This window comes from Penicillium manginii, assembly GCF_028828005.1.
Source record: "Penicillium manginii strain IBT 31320 chromosome Unknown utg000009l:1.0-3297300.0:1.0-3298630.0, whole genome shotgun sequence".
Taxonomy (NCBI): domain Eukaryota; kingdom Fungi; phylum Ascomycota; class Eurotiomycetes; order Eurotiales; family Aspergillaceae; genus Penicillium; species Penicillium manginii.
In genome coordinates, this window is record NW_026643110.1 from 223,420 (window position 1) to 246,422 (window position 23,003).

Genomic DNA, 23,003 nt, shown 5'->3' on the forward strand with positions numbered 1-23,003 from the left:
GTCCAAGGACCAGTTCCTCAAGGCAGAATAGCGATGCTTATGATCGAGGAGATGGCCGTCGTACTAGTCTTAATCTGGTATGTATACTACTCGAGTAGTTTTGTATCCGTAGTTTTTTGTCCCAGTGAGCTTCCCTAGGTGGGCCAATATCTGACTAGAGCTATCCACAAGATCAAACTGCCTTTCGTCTTCCAGGCTACGACTGGTGGCAAGAGATTGATCTTATTCATGACACCAGCTGTCGTAACCTGCGAATGTTCCATGGCGATATATCAACAATCGCAGGACCTCATCGTCCGCGTGGGAGCTCTAATATACCGAGGATGATGACCCTAGGAATCATAACTAGCGTTGTTGCTAATGGCCAAATGGTCCACGATCCTGTCGTGGAGGTTGAAGCAGTATTACTTAGCGATCGAGACGTAGAATGGGGCCATGGATCAGAGTCCACGCATCGCTGTCTCCGGGACGCTTTGTACCAGGTAAATTTTTAAGACTTGACGGGAGATGGCTAGGACCTAGCTATAACCTGCATTCTATTAAATATTGATATTTCATGCTCAAACTTTTGTTTAAACATGATGTAAACTCGATATAAACTCGATGTAAACATGATACTAGTACTAGTAGTTGATCTGTCCGTATCATTACAGTGACACAACTAGGAGGTTATAGACCTACTGTAGCTCACTAACTGTATATATAATATCCATAATACATTTTGAACAGTATTTCACAAACTGACTAGCAGGTGTGAAGTGTATGTGAAGTATGTGAAGTACGTACAGAGTATATTGAAGTCATCGCCAGGGGGCTTACCTAATCGACGACGAGAGCAGCCGTGCTTCAATGCGTGAATCTTCTTTGCCCTTCAACCTCCCACCCCCCTCTCATCTCCCCCTTTGCTTTTTTCCCTTCCTTTTATTCTGTCATTCACGCCATAATCTCTTCTTTCTCTCCGACACTCATGGCTTCTGTAAGTGCCCCCGTGCTCCCAGCGGCGCTCCCCCCCCCTTCGATGGCGGAGTCCAGTGCATCCGTGTCCGACTGGCGAGCATTCCAGGCGCGATTTAGTTCAAAAGTAATCTCGTGCTAATCTTCACTTCTGTTTCCTTTCGTCTTTAGCCCCGTCCTCACAACTTCGGTCCCCAAGGATATCCCATCTCCAACGGTGCGACACCATCGGGTCCGGCGCCCGGAGCCACGCCGCTTCTCCCCAACAATGGCAGAGTAATTCAGAGTGGACCAACTCGGATCCTGTGCATTGCAGATGTGCGAGGTATGGTTGATATGGATGATAGGACTACGGTTTGATTCGGATTTGAGCTAATTGGGCATGATCGGTAGGAAACTTGAAGTCCCTAAATGAACTGGCGAAGCAGGCTCGCGCAGACCACATCATCCACACGGGTGACTTTGGTTTCTACGACGATACTTCCCTGGAGCGCATTGCAGACAAGTGAGTTGGATCTCGCGACTTTTGCTCTTTAGCCAGGGCTCTTTTGGTTGCTGCCCGATGACCTGCCTGGCCAGGGAGGAGGATCTACGCTCGCGTCAGCCCGCCGGGCACCAAAACATTTTCGGGGAACAACCCTGCTAACATTCGCCGTTCGCCACCTCTAGGACACTTAAGCACGTTGCCCAATATTCTCCCCTCCTGCCTGAAAATGTCAAGAGGACGATCGCACAAGTCCCTCCCCAACAATCCATTAAGCAACGGTTCACCCCCGACCAGCTACCCCTCTCCGAGCTTTCTATGCTTCTCGACAAGCGCATCACTCTCGACGTTCCTGTTTACACTGTTTGGGGTGCTTGCGAAGATGTGCGCGTGTTGGAGAAGTTCCGCTCTGGCGAGTACAAGGTTGACAAGTTGCACATCATCGATGAGGCAAACTCGCGACTGTTGGACATTGGCGGCGTGAAGCTGCGCCTCCTGGGTCTGGGTGGTGCAGTAGTGATGCACAAGCTATTTGATAACGGTGAAGGGAAGACAACAATTGCTGGTGGACAGGGTACCATGTGGACCACCCTGTTGCAGATGGGAGAATTGATCGATACCGCGAACCGAGTTTATGATCCTTCCGAGACCCGCGTTTTCGTCACACACGCCTCTCCGGCCCGCGAGGGCATGCTGAACCAACTCTCGGTCACTCTCAAGGCAGACTTCTCCGTCTCCGCTGGTCTGCACTTCCGCTACGGATCTTCCTACAATGAGTTCTCCGTCAACCCCTCGCTGGACCACTACAGAGGCAAGCTCGCTGCCTCCAAAGCTTCATTCAATGATGTTTGGGAGACTGTCCGCGGAGAGGTTGAGTCAGCCATAAACTCAAATGAGGCCCAAAAGACCCTCCTCGAAAATGCGCTGGACGTGGTGCAGAAGATGCCCTCCATCGCCAATGGCGGCAACCCCTTCGGTGGCCCCGTTGCCGCCGGAAATGCTGCTGGTCAAGTGGATGAGAGCGCCTTCAAGAACATGTGGAACTTCAACTTGGCTGACGCCGCCTTCGGATACCTGGTTCTAGAGATCGAGGCAGGACGCATCGCTACGGAAATGCGGGCTCAAGGTTTCAACTTCGCTCACCGTACCGGCAAGCCCGCCCCTGCTGGTGCTCCCGTCGCCAGCGGGCTGCCTGCTACCACTGCTTCTCCCGCGCCTACCGGTGCTGGTGGTCGCCCTACTGCTTCAACACCTCAGTTCAGTCAGGCTCCTCCGGCTCGTGGCGCCCCTGCATCCGGTCAGGCCAAGGGTCAGCCTGCCCGTGCTTCCCCCATTCCCGTGATCCCCAAGGCCGCCAGCCCCCAGCCTCCCGCAACCTCCACCCAGTCCGCCGGTGAGGAGAAGGTCAACGCCGATACCAACGGAACCGCCCAGTCAGAGAAGACGAGCGAATCCCCCGCTCCTCGCGGCGAGAAGAAGCCCAGCAACGGCCTTTTCGTTTCCAACGTCGACAACGAGCAAGCCGTCCGCGACCTTCTCCCAGAGGAGGATCAAGCCAAGCTCCTCAAGATTGAGAAATATGGCAAGTTCAATCACGTTGTCACATTCCCTACTGTGGAAGATGCCAAGGCCGCCTTGGACCGTCAACCCATTGAACACAAGAAGTCTGGCCCTACAACCAGCGGTCAGCCTCGCAAGCCCAACTTCAAGTTCTTCGAGGACCGCAGCCGTGGTCAGGGCAACGCCGGTCCCTGGCAAGGAAGTGGCCGTGGTGGATCCAACGCCGGCTCGCGTGGATACCAGTCTGCTAGTGACAGCGAGGGTGCTCGTCGGGGTGGATTCACTGGCCGCGGTCGTGGTGACCGGGGTCGTGGCCGTGGAGGCCGCGGCGGCCGCGGTGGTCTCAAGACTGGTGGACCGAACGACTCTCCTGCGTCGGCTCCTTCGGGTGACAAGCCTGCCCCCTCTGGTGACGCTTGAATTTCGAACCAGAGTTTCTTTCCATTCTCCGCGCGCGTTTTACCCTTCGAGTGATCGACAAACCCATCGATTACAGCTGTTTTCCTACGCCTCTCACGTTGACACCATGTTCCTTCCACCCATCTTCTTCTTCTTCTTTTCTTTGCGACTTATTCTAATTCCTTTGTGTCTCTTATTTACTCGTGAAACCCATTTTCAAATTCCCTCCTCCCCTACCCACACCCCACCCTTCACAGCGTTTAGCAAATGGTGTGCTTTACAATTATCCCTGGTCTATTACTTTGACTCTCTGCTTCGCTCCAAATGGGAAAGAGACAGGAGCAATGTAAGATCCGGGGGTTTCTTTATGAAGCACGTTGAAACTCGGCAGAGAACAAGTCTGGCGAGCTTCTGGCAGAGTGTACGTGATTCCAACACGCATGCTACTATGAGTGAAAGACAGAGACAGAAAGAGAAAAGGAAAAAAATCCCCAATTCGAAAAAAAATAACTACCATCCCTGTCGTTGTTCTCTTCCCTTTTTCCCGGTTGTTTCTTTGTACTTTAATTCCTTTTCCCTCCCCTGGAAGAGACAAACATCGATACCCTTACAGCTTCGGTTCTTGGTTTTGTAATGAGTAATGTAATTCTACTGGTTGTAGTTTCAATTGAATCTAGATTAGGTCGGAGTATCTCCTACTGGTAACTCGATGTAGCGATCTAAGCTGTAGGTTCTTAACTGGTCTAGTCTAGGGACAGATGCAAGCCAAATTGAAACGATGCTACCTAATTGATAGAATCAATGTTGCTACTTCGCAGTACTAATGCGCCAAAAGAAATTGGAAAAATAAATTCGTTCAAAGTGCTCAGATTTGTTTACATGGTTACAGCACAAAAGGAAGCTTGCAAGTATCAAACTACCTATTCCGGTTCCTATCCGTTCCAGGCCTGGCCTGGCCATTCCTTTCCATTCGCCAACCATATTTTCCTCCGGTGATAAGATAAAAGTGCGCCGGCATTCTGCGAGATTGCATCGCAGGAAAATGAGAACCGGGTCTCCGTTCGCCGGGCAGAAGGAAAGAAATGATCGAAATATCAACATCAACAAGAGCGGTCGAAGACAAAACAGCAAGAAGACGAAGAAGAAGAAAGGCAGAGAAAGAAAGATCTGAAAATCAATAGAACGAATTCAAAATGCCTCCGAAGGCAGCGGGCCATTAGTGCGCCGCTATGCATTCAATTTCAAAGTAGACGATAGTGAGGTGAAATGCGGTGCATGTGGCCGATGTTTCCTCCCGTTTTGAAGGATTTCCTGAGTTGTATGTGTGACGCCTAATATTTTCAAATGACAATTCGATGTTGGGTATGATTGGTAACGTGTACAGCTGATTGGACGTGAGGCGGGTTCCGTGATTCGTGAAGTGAAGGGTCTGGGTGTGATCGTGGAGTAAACGGTCTACATCCCAAGCTGGGTCGGGGCGTTTGATTACTTCGCGCGACCCATGATATCGTCGACATCACTCTGGTTCACGACGACACCACCTTCAGAGCAGCGGGCCTTGGTGCGCAGCTCTGAGCACAGGTTATCAACGTCAATCTCGCCATTACGGAATCTCTCCATGGATTGTAGACGATCCCTGCAAGAGGAGTTGGTTAGTAATTGGTTGGCAGTTGGATGTTCGAAGAGGGGTTTGACATACCAAATCTTATTGCAAGATAGCATCTTATCCTGGTCCTCGCCTGGAACAACCTCTTCCTCGAGCTTGTGGTCAATTTGAGACACCAGGTCCTTCTTCGGCTGTGGCTGTGGCTGCGGCTTCGGCGTTGGCTGTGTTGTTGCCTCTGTCAGGTTGTGGGATGGGCTGCCCAGGTCGGGGAGAGGGAAAGCATCGTTGAAGAAAGAACCAAAGTCCTGGGAGAGTACGGCGTCCTGAGGCTCTCGCCAGTCTCCAAACAGTACTGGGTCGAATTGACCCCCGTTCTGTTGACTCAACCAGTCTAACCCGTAGTCATCGGTAGAGGCTGGCTGATTGCTCGAAATGCTGTTCGACTTGCCCTTTTGAGCCGCGGGGATGGGGTTGTTGATATTGCCGCAGGCCATCCCAAGTTGGGCGCAGAAAGATTGTTCGCCATTGATCGATCCGTGAATACTGCAAGTATTCGCACCGGACTCATGAGACTTGTTGTCTGGTGGGGAATTCACGCTGGGCTTGGGGGATGTGCCATTTGATGAAAGCAACTGGCTCTGATGCGAGTCAGATGAGGAAGACGGCGAATCCGAGGTCGATGTGTCGTGAGTCGGGGCATTGTAAGGCTTCAAGTTATTATAAGGGGTTTTGACGGAAGCGTTGCTGCCCGGAGTCCCATTCGACCAAGGACTTGGCTTGGAACTGGGACCGGCCGTGGGGGTGCTCGCTTTCGAATTGCTAGAGCTGGCCGGGCTATTCCCATTTTGACGACTCAATACACCAGGAGCACGAGGCACATTATCCCTCGGCTTGGCCTTCGATTGGTCGCTCTTGTTTCCCTGGCCATTAAACAGATGGGAGCCAGGGAGGTCACCAAACTTAGGGAAGTCGAACAAGAATTCGTTGTTCTGGAGTCCGTAGGCTCCCTTGGAGTGAGCGCTGGGAATGGCACTGATGGCTGAGCGGCCGCTGCCACTCGTCATCCACGAGAGACGCTTCCTGTACTCACGCAACTCCACCTGGAGGCGCTCCACCTGGGCTCGAAGCAGGCCGTTCTCCTGGGTAGCCGTGTCCGAGTTCTTCTGTAGCTCGTCCACTTTGGTTTCCAGGTCCTTAAGATGCTTCTCCTTGCGCTCTCTGAACGCTCTCTGAGCGGCACGGTTCTGAGCCTTACGCTTCTGTGAAATGGGTTAGAGACTGACTTCGTTCCTGGGCTGCGAGTGGTCAGAATGGGCATACCGTCGTGGGTTCCGACGTCAACGGCTTGCGACCTGGTTTCTTCGCCTCACTTTCCCGTCGCTTCTTGCCCGTCTCCTCCTCGCCATCCGAGTTCCCATCCATTGACTTCCGCTTCTCGCCGAGTTCATACTCGCCATCGGGTAAATCCCCGATCAAGTCTCCGGAGCCAGGAAACTCGAAGTCGACGTCAGGATTGAAGTCGAGGAAGGGACTCTCATTTTCCCCGAAGTCCAAACCATTGAACTGGGAATTCTCCAAGCCACCCGATGGGGGCCCACTCAGGCCACCATTCGAGGATTGATCGGGGCTGTGGTCTGGCTTGATCTGCGGGGTATGGTTGGGGTTCTTTTGGGATGGGTTGTTGGAGGATAGAGCAGCGAGAAGGAGATCTTGCTGGCCAGGGGATAGGTACATCCCGGCCTGGTAGAGGTTGTCGTAGTCACTCATGATTGAAGACACTCTGAGAGGGGGTCGAAAGATCGGAATCTCTGGAATGATCCGAAACGAGGCGGTCGACTGGGCGTTTCGCCCACACACAATGATATGGGGGGGTTGCCGATAGCAAGGGTTCTGGGGCGGCCCAGAAGGAGATTCACAGTAGAGTGGCAAGGCTACAAAGCCGTGATGCACAGAACGAAGCCGGAGCCTAGAGGGATGATTGAACGGAGAGGGGGAAAAAAGAGATGAGATCGTAGCGGGGCCTGAGGCTAAGACGGCTAAGGGTGACTAGACCACAAACGGACTGGGTCTCGTATCTTCCGTCGGGATGGTAAGTGAAACGGGGGCCGGGACTAAAGAAGAGAACAAGACATTGAGGCAGTGGAGGGAGTGGTATCAATCCAATGGACGCAATGGGATGCCATCGGGGGGGGGGCAATTCCCAGGTTTGGTGCAGGCAGGTGATCGGCAGCCAATCAGAGTGGGGGAGTGGTCCAGGGTAGCGGGGAATGCCTGGAGTGCTTAGAAATCAGTCTGAAGAGGCTTCGATCTAGTTCTGTGAGTCAGACTATAGTATATAGTTATTCTAGTGCCTATACCTAGGTAGTATTGTAATAATTATAGTTATACTAGTAGTTATAGTCTAGTCTACTACTTAAGTATTAGTACGAGTTCAAGTTAGTATACTACTGCGCAGGTGTACTACTACTTCTAGAGGTACTGTCCTGAGAGCCTCACCGCTGTTCACTGTTATATATAGTACAATAAATCCGATATCTCCGTTACCGGATGCTCAATAGTTCAACTTGAACCTTGGAAGTTACTAAATACTCAGTACTACTATCCTAAGCTTGCTCTATATCATTATAATCCATAGAATAATTTCTAGTACTAGTATTATCCTTGTACACCTGAGCACTATTAATCTACTACTCTGGACCCACTCGTGGCAAGATGACGTTTCCACTCGGCCCCCGGCTAGAATATGCTCCGACCTCGCATGCACCCGGTCGATCTCAGGCTTACTGCCCGTGTCATGCAATCAGGCCACTGGCACTCACCTACTGTAGTATACAGTACGGTACCCCGACCATGACCCTATCTAGCCAAGGATCAATCTTTCCATGGAAAGGCGCTAAACAAGATCAGATGTCAGAGCGCCCCTCCATAGACCACTTGGGCATAGATACCGAGGTGTCCAGAATACTAGTACTAGTACTAGTACCTCGTAATCCAATACTAGTAAATTCAAATGCCTACTAATATCCAGACACCCTCTCATATGCAGAATCCCCTACCTTAAAGGCTACCCTGGGTACTCCGTAGATGATGGCTGATAAGCAAGATCGGGGTCATCACGTGACTTGCGAATATCAACGGCCTCCGCATATCAAATCAACTGGAACCATCAAACTCCCTCACTCAACGTGGCCACCTTTCTGCTCCCCCTTTTCTTTAATCTCATTAATCCAGACTCAAATTTGAATCCACACCCCCGCAAGACAATGTCCGACGTCGCAGCCCTGGAGGCTGAGGTCAAAGAATTCAAGCTTCAGGTAAACTCCTCAGCCCAAAATTTGCCGCGACCCTCCCAGAGCCAGAACTAACTTGCCCGATCTAGCTTGAAACTGTCCAGTCCAGCTTGCAGGTAGAACCCGATAACACGGAACTGCAGAGTCTCCAAACTGAACTCGAAGAACTTATAACTCTCACCGAAACTGCCATCGCCGAGCTTAAGCCCGCCGCGCCCGTCCAGTCCGCCCAGCCCGCCTCTCGAGACTCGTGGAAAAGAGACAATGCCTCAAAACCAGCCGCAGATAACAAAGACGAGGCTGCACCCCCACAACCCGCCTCCTTCAATGTCAATGAGCATGTTCTGGCCCGCTGGGTCTCCGGTGACGGCTCTTTCTATCCCGCCCGCATCACCTCCATCACCGGTTCCGCCAACAATCCCGTCTACTTGGTTTCCTTCAAGTCCTACGCGACCGTGGAGAATTTGACTTCCAAGGACATCCGACCCGTCCAGGGAAATGACAATCGCAAACGCAAGGCTGATGGTCCTTCAGGCAGTTCGGCGTCTCCCTCACCCGCGCCGTCTAACGTGATCTCGGCCGCCGCCGATATCAACCCAACACTGGCCAATCAGGCTCGCAACGAAACGCCCCAGGCGGGTGATGCGCGGCCGGCAAAGGTGCCGCGCAAGGTCAAGGCCACCCGCGAGCTGGAAGAGGGCAAGAATAAGTGGAAGGACTTTGCGGCCAAGAGCAAGGGTAAAAGCAAGAGCAAGCTTGGCAAGAAGGATAGCATGTTCCGCACAGGCGACGGTGTCAACGCTCGAGGTAAGCTCTTTTCATTTACGTGCTGGTATCCGTGTGTGGATTGATACTAACTAATCGGGGGGGTTGATAGTGGGATTCACCGGGTCTGGACAGACGATGCGCAAGGACCCAACGCGGACGCGCCACATCTATCAGCAGGCTGAGGATGAGGGCTACTAGACGCCTTTCTTTGAAAACTGCGTCCATGGTTATGTTTGAATCTTTTTACGATATCATTTTCCTTTCTCTCCAGACCTTTTCTTTTATTTAATGCGTCCTGATCGCTAACTGGATCGGCGATGCAGACATTCTTGTTGGATGTATCTCTTGTGCCCGGGCGTTATGTTCATAAAAGTACGCGTTGCGGTTCTTCAGCGACTTCTCTAATCGGTCTGGGAGTTGTTGTTGTTGGAAATCATATAAATCTCCGCTAGGAGCATAGTAAGCTCGACTATCTAATCCAAATATTTATTGAGTGCTCATGGGAAATATCGTAAATCAGGCGGCATAAGGCTAGATCGAATGGAAATCCATTAACCAATCCATGAGTAGAAGTGGAGATGTAATAACGTGTAAATTGTAGCACAGAGATAGACTGGACCTCATATATTATACTATTACCCTTGGGTAACCCTGTACCTTAAGGTAGACAGCAACTTGAAAAACGGGGTTGACCCGCTTTTCCCGGTTTGTCTCCGCCTCGGCCCCCGTCCACGTCATGTCATGTCTCCTTAGCTCCGACCTAACCTTCCTTGTCTTCCTTGTCTTCCTTGTTGCAGGTCTGGATATCTCCTAACTTCTGCTTGTACCCTGGGATTTCTCCTTTTTACACCTTATCTCTGCCGAACACGCCCTCAACACGGTCTCGCGACCATTCCTCACGCATGCGCATGCCCCACTGGCGCATAGTCGACCACCGACTCTGAACGACCTTGAACAACTCGATATAACACAAAAGAAGATCTGAAAACTCACTAAGAGAGAGGAAACACTCGCCCAAGCCATCATCGCGCTCTCACAGCCATGCGGCAATTGAGTCTCGTCGCCGCGCTCGTCGGGCTCTCCTCCCTTGCTTTACAGCCGACGCTCGCCGTAGCACAAGGCGAGACAAAGATCCACGAGAAGGGCCGATGTGCGATCCGGGGACAGTGTGGGAAGCAGTCGATATTTGGTGGGGAGCTGCCATGTCCCGATAATGGACGGGCGAAGGATCTAGAGGACTCCGCGCGGCAGAAGCTAGTCAACCTGTGTGGCCCGAAATGGGAATCCGGCCCAGTCTGTTGTCTTGAAGAGCAGGTAAGCAAAGCTTTGTGATATTCGGACGCTACGGGCTCTTTTACTTCTGTTATGACCATGCTAATAGAGTCAACTACGTGTAGATTGATGCACTGTCTTCCAACCTCAAACTGGCGGAAGGCATCATTGCCTCCTGTCCAGCCTGCCGAGATAACTTCTTCAACATCTTTTGCACATTCACCTGCTCGCCCGACCAATCACTATTCGTCAATGTCACGCAAACGGAAGAGAGTAGCTCGGGAAAAACACTCGTCACTGAGATCGATAACGTCTGGTCCGAGGAATACCAAAGCGGCTTCTTCGATAGCTGCAAGAACGTGAAGAATGGTGCCTCTGGCGGCAAAGCGATCGATTTTATTGGCGGCGGTGCGAATACGTACGAGCAGTTCTTGAAGTTCCTGGGCGATAAGAAATTTCTTGGCAGTCCATTCCAGATCAACTTTCGTACGGAACCACGCAATGACGAGCAGGGCATGAGGCCCTTGTCGATTCAGCCAAAGGCCTGCAATGACCCCGACAAGGCATATCGTTGCTCTTGCGTCGATTGCCCAGATGTTTGCCCTGAGTTACCTGCCGTGTCCACCGAAAAAGAGCTGCCATGTTGGACTGTTGCCGTGCCTGTCTTTCGCCGTGATCATCATATACTCCGCCTTCCTGCTACTAGTCATGAGTCTCGCAAGCTACGTCACTTTCAAGGAGCGCCGTTTCCGCAAACCTGAACGTGTTCGCCTACTTCAAGATCCGGCCCCTAGCGATGATGAGGACGAGGGGGAAGTTGTTCACCGTGGTGGATACATGGAACAACCGCAAGGGGTGTATAAACCGAATTCACTACTGTCAGCCTTCTTCCACCGCATTGGTGGAGCCTCAGCACGGTTCCCGGCCATCACCATTGCTTCGAGCTTTATTTTTGTGGTCCTGCTTAGCTTAGGCTGGTTACGGTTCGCGGTTGAGACTGACCCAGTCCGTCTGTGGGTGAGCCCGTCGTCGGCTGCAGCACAAGAGAAAGCCTACTTTGACGAGAACTTTGGCCCATTCTACCGAGCCGAACAGGCATTTTTAGTCAACGAAACTGGCCCAGTACTGACTTATGATACGCTCGTCTGGTGGTTTGATGTCGAGTCTCGCGTGCGGAGGATGATCTCACTCGACCTTGGCCTGAACTTGGATGATATCTGCTTCAAACCCACCGGGGATGCTTGTGTGGTGCAATCACTGACTGGCTATTTTGGCGGCTCGGTGTTCAACCTCGATCCGAATACTTGGGAGGATCGTCTAAGCCATTGTACAGAATCGCCTGGCGATGTGAGCTGTCTGCCAGACTTCTCACAGCCCCTGAAGCCGGAGATGATCTTGGGCGGGTACGATGAAAGCGAAAACGCGCTGGATGCTAAGGCGTTGATCGTCACCTGGGTAGTTAATAACCACGACCAAGGGAGCGAGGGCGAGAAGAAGGCGATTGACTGGGAGAATAGCTTCAGGCGTGTTTTTGATGTCGTCCAGGAAGAAGCCGTCGAAAGGGGACTGCGTGTCTCATTCAATACCGAAATCAGTCTGGAGCAGGAGTTGAACAAGTCTACCAACACCGATGCAAAGATTGTGGTCATCAGCTACGTGATCATGTTCTTGTATGCATCTCTCGCCCTGGGATCTGTCACTGTCACATGGCGATCCCTTCTGCACAATCCCGCAAATGCGCTGGTCCAGTCCAAGTTCACACTGGGTATTGCTGGTATCTTGATCGTGTTGATGTCCGTCTCTGCCTCCGTGGGCTTGTTCTCAGCCGCGGGCGTACGAGCGACTCTGATCATTGCAGAAGTGATTCCCTTCCTGGTGCTCGCAGTTGGTGTTGACAATATCTTCCTGATTGTCCATGAATTTGAGCGTGTGAACTTCAGCTACCCCGACGAAGAAATTGATGAGCGCGTGGCACGCGCTGTGGGAAGAATCGGGCCAAGTGTCTTCCTTTCTGCGTTGACTGAGACGGTGGCTTTTGCCCTGGGTGTCTTTGTGGGAATGCCCGCCGTGAAGAACTTTGCTGCGTACGCCGCCGGCGCTGTCTTCATCAATGCTATTTTGCAGGTGACCATGTTTATCTCGGTCCTCTCACTTAATCAGAGACGAGTCGAGAGCCTTCGCGCAGACTGCTTCCCTTGCCTCACTGTGCGCAAAGCGACCTCATTTGGCCTACCCGAAGATCAGATATATGACGACGAGGAGGCTGAGAGCACCCTCCAGAGCTTTATTCGCCGTGTCTATGCGCCTTTCATCTTGGATCGCCGAGTAAAAGCAGCTGTTGTGATCACCTTTTTGGGTGTTTTGACGGCGGGAATTGCTTTGATCCCTGAGGTGCCACTGGGGCTGGACCAGCGAATTGCCATTCCCAGTGATTCTTACCTGATCCCGTACTTCAACGACCTCTATGATTACTTCCGCACTGGGCCCCCTGTCTACTTTATCACCCGTGATGTAAATGTGACCGAGCGATCCCATCAAAAGCAATTGTGTGGACGCTTCACCAATTGCGATGAGTACTCCCTGCCATTTATACTGGAGCAGGAATCCAAGCGTTCTAATGTCTCTTACCTCTCTGGATCTGCCGCCAGTTGGCTCGATGACTTTTTCTACTGGCTCAACCCCCAGCAGGATTGCTGCCAGGAGGATGGCAAGATTTGCTTCGACGGTCGTGATCCTCCATGGAACATCACTCTACACGGGATGCCGACTGGGTCCGAATTCATCCACTATGCCGAGAAGTGGATTGAAGCTGACACCACTGCCAATTGTCCGCTCGGCGGCAAGGCACCCTATAGCAACGCGGTGGTGATCGACGAGGAACGCACCACGATCAGTGCCAGCCATTACCGTACCAGCCATACTGCTCTGCGTAGCCAGGAAGACTTCATCCATGCTTATATCGCTGCCCGCCGAATCGCAGACGATATCTCGCGCGAACACAACATCGACGTCTTCCCTTACTCCAAGTTCTATATTTTCTTCGACCAGTACGTTTCCATCGTACAATTGACAGGCACGCTACTCGGCTCAGCGGTAGCTATCATTTTTGTCCTGACCTCGGCCATTCTGGGATCCATTGCTACCGGTGCAGTTGTCACGACGACGGTGGTCATGACGGTGGTCGATATCATCGGGACTATGGCTATTGCTGGTGTCTCGCTCAATGCGGTCTCACTGGTGAATTTGGTGATCTGCGTGGGTATCAGTGTCGAGTTCTGTGCTCACATTGCCCGTGCCTTTATGTTCCCCTCGTCGACTCTTTTGGAGAAGGCTCCCACCCAGTTCCGCGGTAAGGATGCGCGTGCCTGGACAGCCCTGGTCAATGTCGGGGGCAGTGTCTTCAGTGGTATCACCGTGACGAAGTTGCTAGGAGTCTGTGTTCTTGCGTTCACACGGAGCAAGATCTTTGAGATCTACTACTTCCGGGTGTGGCTGGCACTAGTTATCTTTGCTGCCACCCACGCCCTGATCTTCCTGCCGGTAGCTCTTAGCTACTTTGGTGGTGGAGGTATGTACATGACATCATCGCACAGCGGGCCCCATTTCTACTGTATCTTTGCTAACGGTTTCTTCTCCAGGGTATTCTGATCCTGCGTCTGATGGTGGATTGGAAGCCAATCTTGCCTCTCGGGGCTATCGGTCATTGCGGGTCGATGACGAATATGAATCTGACGAATACTGAACTGAACCTTCTTGGTGTCTTGCATTTTGTCTTCCGCTCTCTGTTTCATAGTTATTACCGTGGTTGTTAGGTCCGGTCAACTTGCAGGCTGAGACCCTTCTAGCTTTGGGCTTTGGGAGTTACACAGAACAGATGGAGGAGTTTTAGGGATATTTTATCTACATCATTGCTTTGTCTACAGATGTGGCCATCGTATATGAATTGGTCATTTCGTGGTATATCATTGAATCAATCTCGGTATTATCAGAACGTGTTTTCTTCCGGGTACGATGCCACCACCCGATTAAATAAAGTGAAAAAACACCCATAATAGCCAATAAAAGCCCCATCACACATCAAAACAATCGAATTCATTCCATCGCGAACCAGAAATTTCGCGTCCCAGTAATTAACCAGCACAAGTGGACCTCCAACAGCAAAATTTTCGGGCCCGCACTAAACTCGATTGGGCAGCCATCCCACCCCTGAGGACTTTTTTTTTTTCTGCCGTGCCTCAAATACTTCTGCTTCTCCCTCTTTCTTCTTCCCCCACCATCCTCTCCTTTTTCCTTTTCTTTCCTTTTCCTTTTCGTTTATCTTGATACCCCCCAAAAAGTGAGCTGTTTGTCGGAGACAAGCTGCTCATTGCATTTGTCCCTCTAGCCTCGTCTATTTCAAAGAGGCCCGGGACATTTTTTTTAACGACCTTACACGCACACGAATTAAAAAAAGAAATCTCTGATTTCGATCTCATATCATATCATTATGGATCAGCAACGATTCTTGCAGCAGCTGCAGGTGGTCCTTGACCGTATGTACCACCTTGATCCCCACTGAAGATGAATGTGACTGACTCCTTGCGTCCTCCAGCCTCCAAGGGAAATGTTAAGGAAGCTACCGGTATCCTACAAAAGGAGTTCTACTCTCAGCCCCAGTCCTTCGTCCTCCTCATCCAGATTGCTACCGGCCATGAGGATCCTCACTTCCGTCAACTCGCGGCTGTTGAGGCTCGCGGAAACGTTAACAAGCACTGGGTGAAGGTTGCCGATGACCAGAAGCCCCAGGTTCGGGATCAGCTGCTCCGCTCTGCGATGAGCGACAGCTCTTCTCTTGTCCGTCACTCCATTGCTCGTATCATCTCTGCTGTGGCAAAGATTGATCTCGAGGATGGCGAGTGGGCTGACTTGCCCAACCTGCTCCTCCGCGCTGCCGACGGTGGCAACCAGGATGAGCGTGCCGTCTCTATCTACATTCTCTTCACTATTCTGGAGACTCTTGGAGAGGGCTTCGAGGAGAAGTTCGCTGACCTCTTCAAGCTGTTCGGCAAGACCATCCAGGACCCCGAGAGCGCCGAGGTCCGCATCAACACCCTCCTTGCTCTCAGCAAGTTGGCTATGCACCTCGACTCCGAGGAGGACATGGCTCCTGTCAAGGCTTTCCAGGAGCTCGTTCCCGCCATGGTTGCTGTCCTAAAGGACGCCATCTCCTCCGGCGATGACGATCGCATCATGCAGGCCTTCGAGGTCTTCCAGACCCTGCTCGGCTGCGACCCCGCCCTCCTCACTGTTCACCTGAAGGACCTCGTTGTCTTCATGAACGAGATCTCTGCCAACACCGAGGTCGATGAGGATGTCCGCACCCAGGCCATCAGCTTCCTCATGCAAGCCGTCCAGTACCGCAAGCTCAAGATCCAGGGTATGCGCATTGGTGAGCAGCTCACCCGCACTGCTCTGCACATTGTTACCGAGTTGGACGATGCCCCCATCGATGACGAGATCACCCCTGCTCGCTCTGCCCTCGGTCTGCTCGACATGCTCGCCCAGAGCCTGCCCCCCCAGCCAGATCGTTGTTCCTCTCCTCCAGGCCCTCGGCCAGTACTTCAACAGCCAAGACCCCAACTACCGCCGCGCCGGTATCATGGCTCTGGGTATGTGTGTTGAGGGTGCTCCTGATTTCATCAGCACCCAGATGCACGAGATCTTCCCCATGGTTCTCCAGCTCCTTGCCGATTCCGAGTCCAAGGTTCGTCAGGCTTCCCTGCACGCCGTTGCCCGTCTGGCCGATGACCTCGCCGAGGACCTCAGCCAGGAGCACGCCCGCCTGATGCCTCTGCTCTTCCAGAACCTGGCTAAGGCCATGGCCGAGTACAACGGAGAGGAGGATGGTCCTACCATGGACATTATGAAGGCTGGTATCAGCGCCATTGATGCCGTCGTTGACGGTCTCGATGAGAAGGACGTTGCTCCCTACCAGGCTGAGCTTGTCCCCATCCTGCACAACCTCTTCAAGCACCCCGACTTCAAGATCAAGGCTCTTGCTGCCGGTGCTCTTGGTTCCCTGGCCTCCTCCGCCGGTGACTCCTTCCTGTCCTTCTTCGACGAGTCTATGCACCTCCTCCAGGAGTTCGCTGCCGTCAAGGACAGCGAGGAGGAGCTTGATCTCCGTGCTAGTGTCACTGATGCTATGGGTGAGATGGCTGCTGCCGCTGGCCCTGAGCGCTACCAGCCCTACGTTGAGCCCCTCATGCGCGCCACCGAGGAGGCTCTCCACCTTGGACACTCTCGTCTCAAGGAGAGTACCTACATCTTCTGGGGTGCCATGGCCAAGGTCTACTCTGAGGACTTCTCCCCTTTCCTGGAGGGCGTTGTCAACGGACTCTTCGCCTGTATTGAGCAGGACGAGACTGACCTTGAGGTCGAGCTTGGCGAGGCCGCCAAGGACCTTGTTGGTCAGGAGGTCACTGTTGCTGGTCGCAAGGTCAAGGTCGCTTCCGCTGACGATGACGATGACATCGAGGGCGAGATCGAGGACGTTGACTTCGAGGATGACGATGATGCCTGGGACGACATCACCGCCACCACTCCCCTTTCCCTGGAGAAGGAGATTGCAGTCGAGGTTATCGGTGATCTGATCACCCACACCCGCAGCTCTTTCCTTCCCTACTTCGAGAAGACCATCGAGCAGGTCATGCCCCTTGCTGAGCACCCCTACGAGGGTGTTCGCAAGAGCACTATCAGCACTCTGCACCGCTCCTACGCTATGCTCTTCAGCATTGCCGAGGAGACCGAGCAGATGGCCAAGTGGCAGCCTGGTCTGCCCCTGCAGGTCCAGCCCGCCAAGGAGGTTAAGAAATTTGGTGAAATCCTCATGACTGCCACCGTCAAGATGTGGACTGAGGAAGATGATCGGTACGTTCTAATGCTTTTTTTTTTCTTGATGCTTTTGATTTCTTCCTCCGTTGCCTCCGGGCACACTTTTTATGATGATCCATCTCGCTTAACCCAGCTCACTTTGACGCGCAAAAGTCGCGATTGATGTAAACGGCGTTCTGTATCTGAAACTGTCCTTCATTACTTTTTTGTTATGCTGCTTCTGATCGTTGGTTTTGACCAAATGCTAACTGATCTTCTTCATTAAGTGCCACCGTCGCCGACATTAACCGAAACATGGCTGAGAACCTCCGCTTCTGTGGTCCGGCTCTCATCGCTGACGAGACTATGCTGCACAACGTGATCCAGATGGTCACCGACATCATCACCAAGCAGCACCCTTGCCAGCTTGAGTTCGGTCCCGAGGAGGAGACTGCCGAGGCCGGTGAAGAGACTTCCGAGTTCGATTGGGTCGTCGTCGACACCGCTCTTGACGTTGTCTCCGGCATGGCCGCCGCTCTCGGCCCCAGCTTCGCTGAGCTCTGGAAGGTCTTCGAGAAGACCATCCTCCGCTATGCCAGCAGTGGCGAGGCTCTTGAGCGTGCCACCTCCGTTGGTGTTCTCGCTGAGTGCATTAACGGCATGGGCGGATCCGTCACCCCCCTACACCGGTACCTTCCTCAAGCTCCTCCTCCACCGTCTCAACGATGAGGACCCTCAGACTCGCTCCAACGCTGCCTACGCCGTTGGCCGCCTGGTCGAACACTCCCAGTCCGACGCTGAGATGCTCAAGGAGTACCCTACAATTCTCAGCCGCCTCGAGCAGTGCCTCACCATGAACGTGTCCCGCCTGCAGGACAACGCTACCGGCTGTGTCAGCCGCATGATCCTGCGTAGCCGTGAGAGTGTCCCCACCAAGGACGTTCTCCCTGTCCTGGTCAACATTCTTCCCCTCAAGAATGACTACGAGGAGAACGAGCCCCTGTACCGCATGATCTGCCAGATGTACAAGTGGGAGGATGCCACCATCCGCGAGCTCACCCCTCAACTGCTCCCCGTCTTCCAGGCCGTCCTGACCGGTGACGAGGACCAGCTCGAGGATGAGCGCCGCGCCGAGCTCATTGAGCTTGTCAAGTGGCTCAACCAGATGCAGGCCGGCATCGCCCCCTGGGCCGAGCAGCTGTAAAAACCTTTTCTCGCCGAATCGGATTTTGCCTGATGATTTATTTATTTTTATGACTTTCGATGTTAATGGATAGACTTGGAGGATTTCCCCCCAACAAGAGATGACTAGAAGATACCCTACCCCGTCTCAATGGAGCGGTGAATCCCGCGATGAGTGATGAATAAGAACAAAAGTTGTTGCTGTATATAGGTCAATTGACTTGTCTTTGAGACGAAATTTTTTTTTTTTTTGTAGATCTGTAGATCTGTACTTCTGATCTGGTACCTTGGTCGTTTTGAATAAATCGAACTAAATCTTGAACTAACCCCTTGGCGTATTCCTTTCGGCTGGAATTAAGTCAATATCCACGGATCTCCCCCTGTCTCATTCACATCTCATACTTCCTACCTTGCCTCCTATAATGATATCCCTACCCACGGTCATCTATTACTTAGGTATTAAATTCATAGATCACTGCTACCACTTCCTGACCGCTTCTTATACATGGTAGCACATACTGCAGACAGTCCTAGACCCTGTGACGTGTGTGGCGGGGGGGTCTTCTCACGCAAAAAAATAAATGGCTGCCTGCTCGGTGGTTTCGGTCCAAGGCCAATTTGCGGGGACGCCATAGGGCTGTTACCAATAAATATCATCTTGGCTTGATAATGGCCTTTTTTCTCCCGTTTCATTTTCTCGTTTAATTCCCACCCCTTTTTTTCCCGCTTGTTCATTCTTGGATTCTGGTCGATCATATAATATCCCAGTTGTTCCCAATCCAATTCCCAGAAGGTTTCTTCTGCTCCAGATATTCAACCATTCTACCCGCGTCGAGGTTCGAGTCCCATTTATCTTAGCCTATAATTTGGGACTCTGCTAATTACAGATAAAGTCTAATCTAGACCCGCTACTTACCTTACCCTCCGACCTTCATCTTTTCATATCCACATCCACGGCTGCTTGGAAGTCAATTCACTTCAAGTCAAGATGATCTCCGCGGCCTCGAATCCGTTTAACTGGACGTTACCTTCCAGTGCTTCTGGGGGCTCGATTAAGGGGCCTATCAAGACAGTTTCGAAACCCTGCTTCGGGTGCGATTGTGGTGGTGACGAGGAGTGTGATTGTTGCATATGTACCGTGATGTGAGGGGTGAACTAAACACTCACTTCCCTCACCCACTCTATCTCCGGATTGTGTTGTGCCATTCGGCGAGGGCGAGAGATGGATGGACTCGTCGTTGAGGATGCGCATGTTTTAAAATTTACTGAGCGGTCTCCTGTTTTTCCTTTGTCATTTCGTTCTACTATATTCCCCCCCACTTTGTCTTCTCTTCTGTGCGATTTACGCCGTTTCCAATGATACTTACTCTATATGGATACTTCAAGTTCTTTTTTTAGTCTGGTTGCGTTTGAAATGGCCTTTTTGAGATGCTTGGTGATCTTGGCTGTACCGGGGGTCTGTGCTTTTATACGAGATTCGAGGCTTGTCAGCCCTGCAACTTGAATGAAGGCCTGGTCTATTTGCTAGTCTAGGTTGGAGCTGCTTACTAAATTGAACCGTAGTAGGGATTCATTCTACACGGAAATTTATTACCGAGTAGACTAGTACGAAACGGAAAAGACAACCCATGGGCCGTGAATGAAGAACTTGATAATTTAGATATGCCAACCTTGGAAGTGGTAGAATCTGGATATAGATCGGCTAGGCCATAGGTATACTTCAAAAGTTTATACCGCACATCTCTAGCTAAGGGCTATTAAAAATGCATACATTATTTAGCCTATCATCCTTCTTTATATATAGTACGCGTATGCCTCGGAGATGTTACATATGAGTGGTGTATTGTGAATTTGTGCTTGGTTGTGGAACATGTCTAGTAGGTGTTTGACATCGCAATAGAAACGCCATGCGCTAAGTCCTCTTTCATTGCCCAACACCCAAACTCCGAGTAGCAAAAGGGGAGAGATAGGACAAAAGCAAAATCAAATAGAAAGGAAGCAAAACAAAGTCTAATGTTTGAGGTTAGAGACTGAAATACTTGGGGCATCCAGTCCACCAATCTCTTCCAGCACGATCGCCAATTCAACCACAATCCAGTCTAATTCCAATTACCCCTGCGTATCGACGATTAATTAGATAAAAAGTTAGATGAAACCGAGCCGGCGCTTTGCTCGCGCCACGCTTTATCGATTGCACACTCTGCCAGTCTTTTCAGTTCAACCACAAAGTCGGCCACCAACTTGAACTGGGCCACTTCGTTCTCCGGCAGTTTTCGGGTAAAAATGCGTCTCATCATCACTGTTGCCACCCTCAGAAGACCCATATCATCACGAGAGCGAGGATCGAGCGGATTCTGAAGAATGCTGCAGAAAATCGTAAGAAGAGCAGACATGGGGTAGAATATGAGCGTCCTAAACAAGGTTCGATTAGCTAGTGGCTCCCCACTGCAGTTCGCAGGGTGAGTTGAAAACATACCAAAAGACTCCATCAACTAGAACATGTTCTGCGGATTCCAAGTAGCATAGAGTCGACCGACTAGCCTCAACGGATAACGTGAGACTAGAACTAATCCCATCAACCAGTCCCCCGCTCCCATTCACCCAGGACTTGCACCGACTACTCGCCTGGTGAATAATGGACATGCAAAGATAATAGTTCATCCGCAGCATGACCGAGTGCATGCTGACATTTGGATCGGAAGCATCCTGTGCAAAGGACATAGTCGGGCGCCAATGCGCTGGAACCGCCGCACGCCATTTCTCCAGCTCGTCGTCCAATTCTCGTATTGACTTCAATAACTCTGCGTCGGATTTTTTCAGAGAGCTCACTGAGTACAATGTGCTATGTGCGCGGGATTTTATCACGCTAAGCCTCAAATCGAATGGGAAGATTGGTTCAACGTTGGTCGAGTCTTCGCTCTCTGGGTCCATGAAGGCTCGCTCTGTGTATCCTGGTGGAAGAGTCAAGTCGCAATTCTCGTCGGCAATTGTAGGTGGTTGACCTGGTGAAGAAGGGTTAAAATCGAAGTTAAGGTGTTGATATGGACGGGAGGAGCCCACCCGTTCGCATGCAAATATCTTTATCGAGAGTGTAGCAAATCCAGAACAGATTGCGCAGAGCCCGATATCTTTTTTCGGCGCGAATACTTTGATTACCCTGTGGAGGATCGCCAAGATTGGCACCGAGCATGAATAAAAAGCGTGCGGCGATCGCAGCAAAGTAGTTGGTCGCCCGCATGTTTCCGGACGACAGCTCGAAGAGGGTCTTCAAAATTGGTCAGTTATGATCTCAAGACTCTTTGATCTGAGATTTCCGATACTCACCAAAATAGTAACTGCCTGGGCCCCTTCCAAGCTTGCAGGCTCTTGTAGTACCTGTGTAAGAAAGAATTGGGCCTTGATAGCCAGGGCATCATAGTCTACTTCTCCCAGCGGAGAGTTCATCACGAACTCCTTGATGGGGGGAAGACGAGCGACAAAAGCCAGAAAAGCGATAACACATGCGCGGCTACTGGCCTGTCCGTGACTGAAAGAAGAGTGTGGCTGTTTGTAGGCCGATGTGATCGTTTCCTCGAACAGATCTGGGTCCACGATAGGGAATAGACGTTGCATCACGAATGATTTCTTGTAAGCCTCGAGGTATAGCCGCACGACTCGCCAATCGGGGAGTTCGAACATATTTTGGTTCGAGAGATTATTGAAAAGGTTGTTAGTGCTTTGCCCGCGCTCCTTTTCCCACGGTGCTCGGGCTGGACTGAGGTTATCCCGCGAGATGGTCTGGCCTGTGCGGGCCTGGACCCATTCTTGGCCTTCTGGTAGAAGGAAGGGAATACCTGTGAGCAGACTAATTGCGCCCAGTTCGCGTCCAGCGAAATGGACACCCACTGTAGATGTGACAGTGGATGGAAGATGGCTGCTAGTTGTACTAGGTGAGCTGCTCGCAGTTGTATTTTCATCCAGCGTTTGCATCTGGGAGAAATCCAGAGTTGCTAATTTGAATTAGATACACCACCGCCATTTCTGTAGAGTGCTTCATACCTGCATCTAATTCCGGGAAGCTGTTGGCCAAAGCCTGCTCGATACGACTGATTCGTTCCGAGAGGCGCGAGGCCTTGGGTTGGGCACTATCGACATGGTTAGTAATTCCGCGAAGAGAAAGAAAAGAAGAAAAAATGACATACCTATCATCATCCCGAGTCTTTCGTTTCCGAGTTACCACTCTATCGTAGGTGCAAGGCAAGTTATGGTGGCTACACCATTCGCATTGCGGTTGGGCCGCGTCGCATTTGATCTGTAAGCAAGACAAATTAGCGCTTACTTACTAAAGTATCAGAACCATTGGAATTCAAAGGCAAGAAAGGAGTATAATGGTGCAAATTAGAGCAAAGAAAATAAGCCACTAGGATCAAAAACCGCCAATGACATGAATTCAGGCCCCGCGTACTAGCTTTACTAGCGACAAGTACGCTACCAAGTGCAAAGGGGTCAAGTCACCCACCTTTTGTCGATAACAAGAGTCGCAGGCGCGTGCCGTGCGCTTGCGAGGCTCGTCGTCAGAATGCATGAAGATGGTACAGTATAGGAGGAATAATGGATGATCGTCACGAGCTGGCTTCATGCGCTGAGTAAGCGGAAG

The 23,003-nt window shown here is 51.5% G+C and overlaps 6 protein-coding genes across 6 annotated transcripts; 4 read left to right on the forward strand and 2 right to left on the reverse strand.

Moving 5' to 3' along the window:
* Window positions 1-967: 967 nt before the first annotated feature.
* N7533_011843 (uncharacterized protein) lies at window positions 968-3,418 on the forward strand (the record flags this gene model as incomplete). Its single annotated transcript, XM_057108493.1, has 4 exons — window positions 968-976; window positions 1,126-1,308; window positions 1,359-1,459; window positions 1,624-3,418. The coding sequence occupies 4 exons, from the start codon at window positions 968-970 to the stop codon at window positions 3,416-3,418; spliced, it is 2,088 nt and encodes a 695-aa protein (XP_056953594.1).
* A 1,464-nt stretch (window positions 3,419-4,882) lies between these two features.
* On the reverse strand, window positions 4,883-6,770 carry yap1 (putative bZIP transcription factor AP-1/Yap1; the record flags this gene model as incomplete). Its single annotated transcript, XM_057108494.1, has 3 exons — window positions 4,883-5,033; window positions 5,097-6,262; window positions 6,324-6,770. 3 exons carry the CDS (start codon window positions 6,768-6,770, stop codon window positions 4,883-4,885), a joined length of 1,764 nt encoding a protein of 587 aa, XP_056953595.1.
* A 1,496-nt stretch (window positions 6,771-8,266) lies between these two features.
* N7533_011845 (tudor domain-containing protein) lies at window positions 8,267-9,259 on the forward strand (the record flags this gene model as incomplete). The annotated part of the gene is made up of 3 exons (XM_057108495.1): window positions 8,267-8,317; window positions 8,383-9,100; window positions 9,171-9,259. The coding sequence occupies 3 exons, from the start codon at window positions 8,267-8,269 to the stop codon at window positions 9,257-9,259; spliced, it is 858 nt and encodes a 285-aa protein (XP_056953596.1).
* Window positions 9,260-10,102: 843 nt separating this feature from the next.
* On the forward strand, window positions 10,103-14,075 carry ncr1 (sphingolipid transporter NCR1; the record flags this gene model as incomplete). Its single annotated transcript, XM_057108496.1, has 4 exons — window positions 10,103-10,375; window positions 10,459-11,005; window positions 11,040-13,901; window positions 13,972-14,075. 4 exons carry the CDS (start codon window positions 10,103-10,105, stop codon window positions 14,073-14,075), a joined length of 3,786 nt encoding a protein of 1,261 aa, XP_056953597.1.
* Window positions 14,076-14,819: 744 nt separating this feature from the next.
* N7533_011847 (putative importin beta-4 subunit) lies at window positions 14,820-18,389 on the forward strand (the record flags this gene model as incomplete). Its single annotated transcript, XM_057108497.1, has 5 exons — window positions 14,820-14,865; window positions 14,925-15,854; window positions 15,880-17,242; window positions 17,473-17,857; window positions 17,889-18,389. The coding sequence occupies 5 exons, from the start codon at window positions 14,820-14,822 to the stop codon at window positions 18,387-18,389; spliced, it is 3,225 nt and encodes a 1,074-aa protein (XP_056953598.1).
* Window positions 18,390-20,496: 2,107 nt separating this feature from the next.
* N7533_011848 (putative C6 transcription factor) lies at window positions 20,497-22,985 on the reverse strand (the record flags this gene model as incomplete). The annotated part of the gene is made up of 7 exons (XM_057108498.1): window positions 20,497-20,779; window positions 20,844-21,369; window positions 21,428-21,632; window positions 21,692-22,356; window positions 22,406-22,491; window positions 22,549-22,658; window positions 22,812-22,985. The coding sequence occupies 7 exons, from the start codon at window positions 22,983-22,985 to the stop codon at window positions 20,497-20,499; spliced, it is 2,049 nt and encodes a 682-aa protein (XP_056953599.1).
* Between the last annotated feature and the right edge of the window lie 18 nt (window positions 22,986-23,003).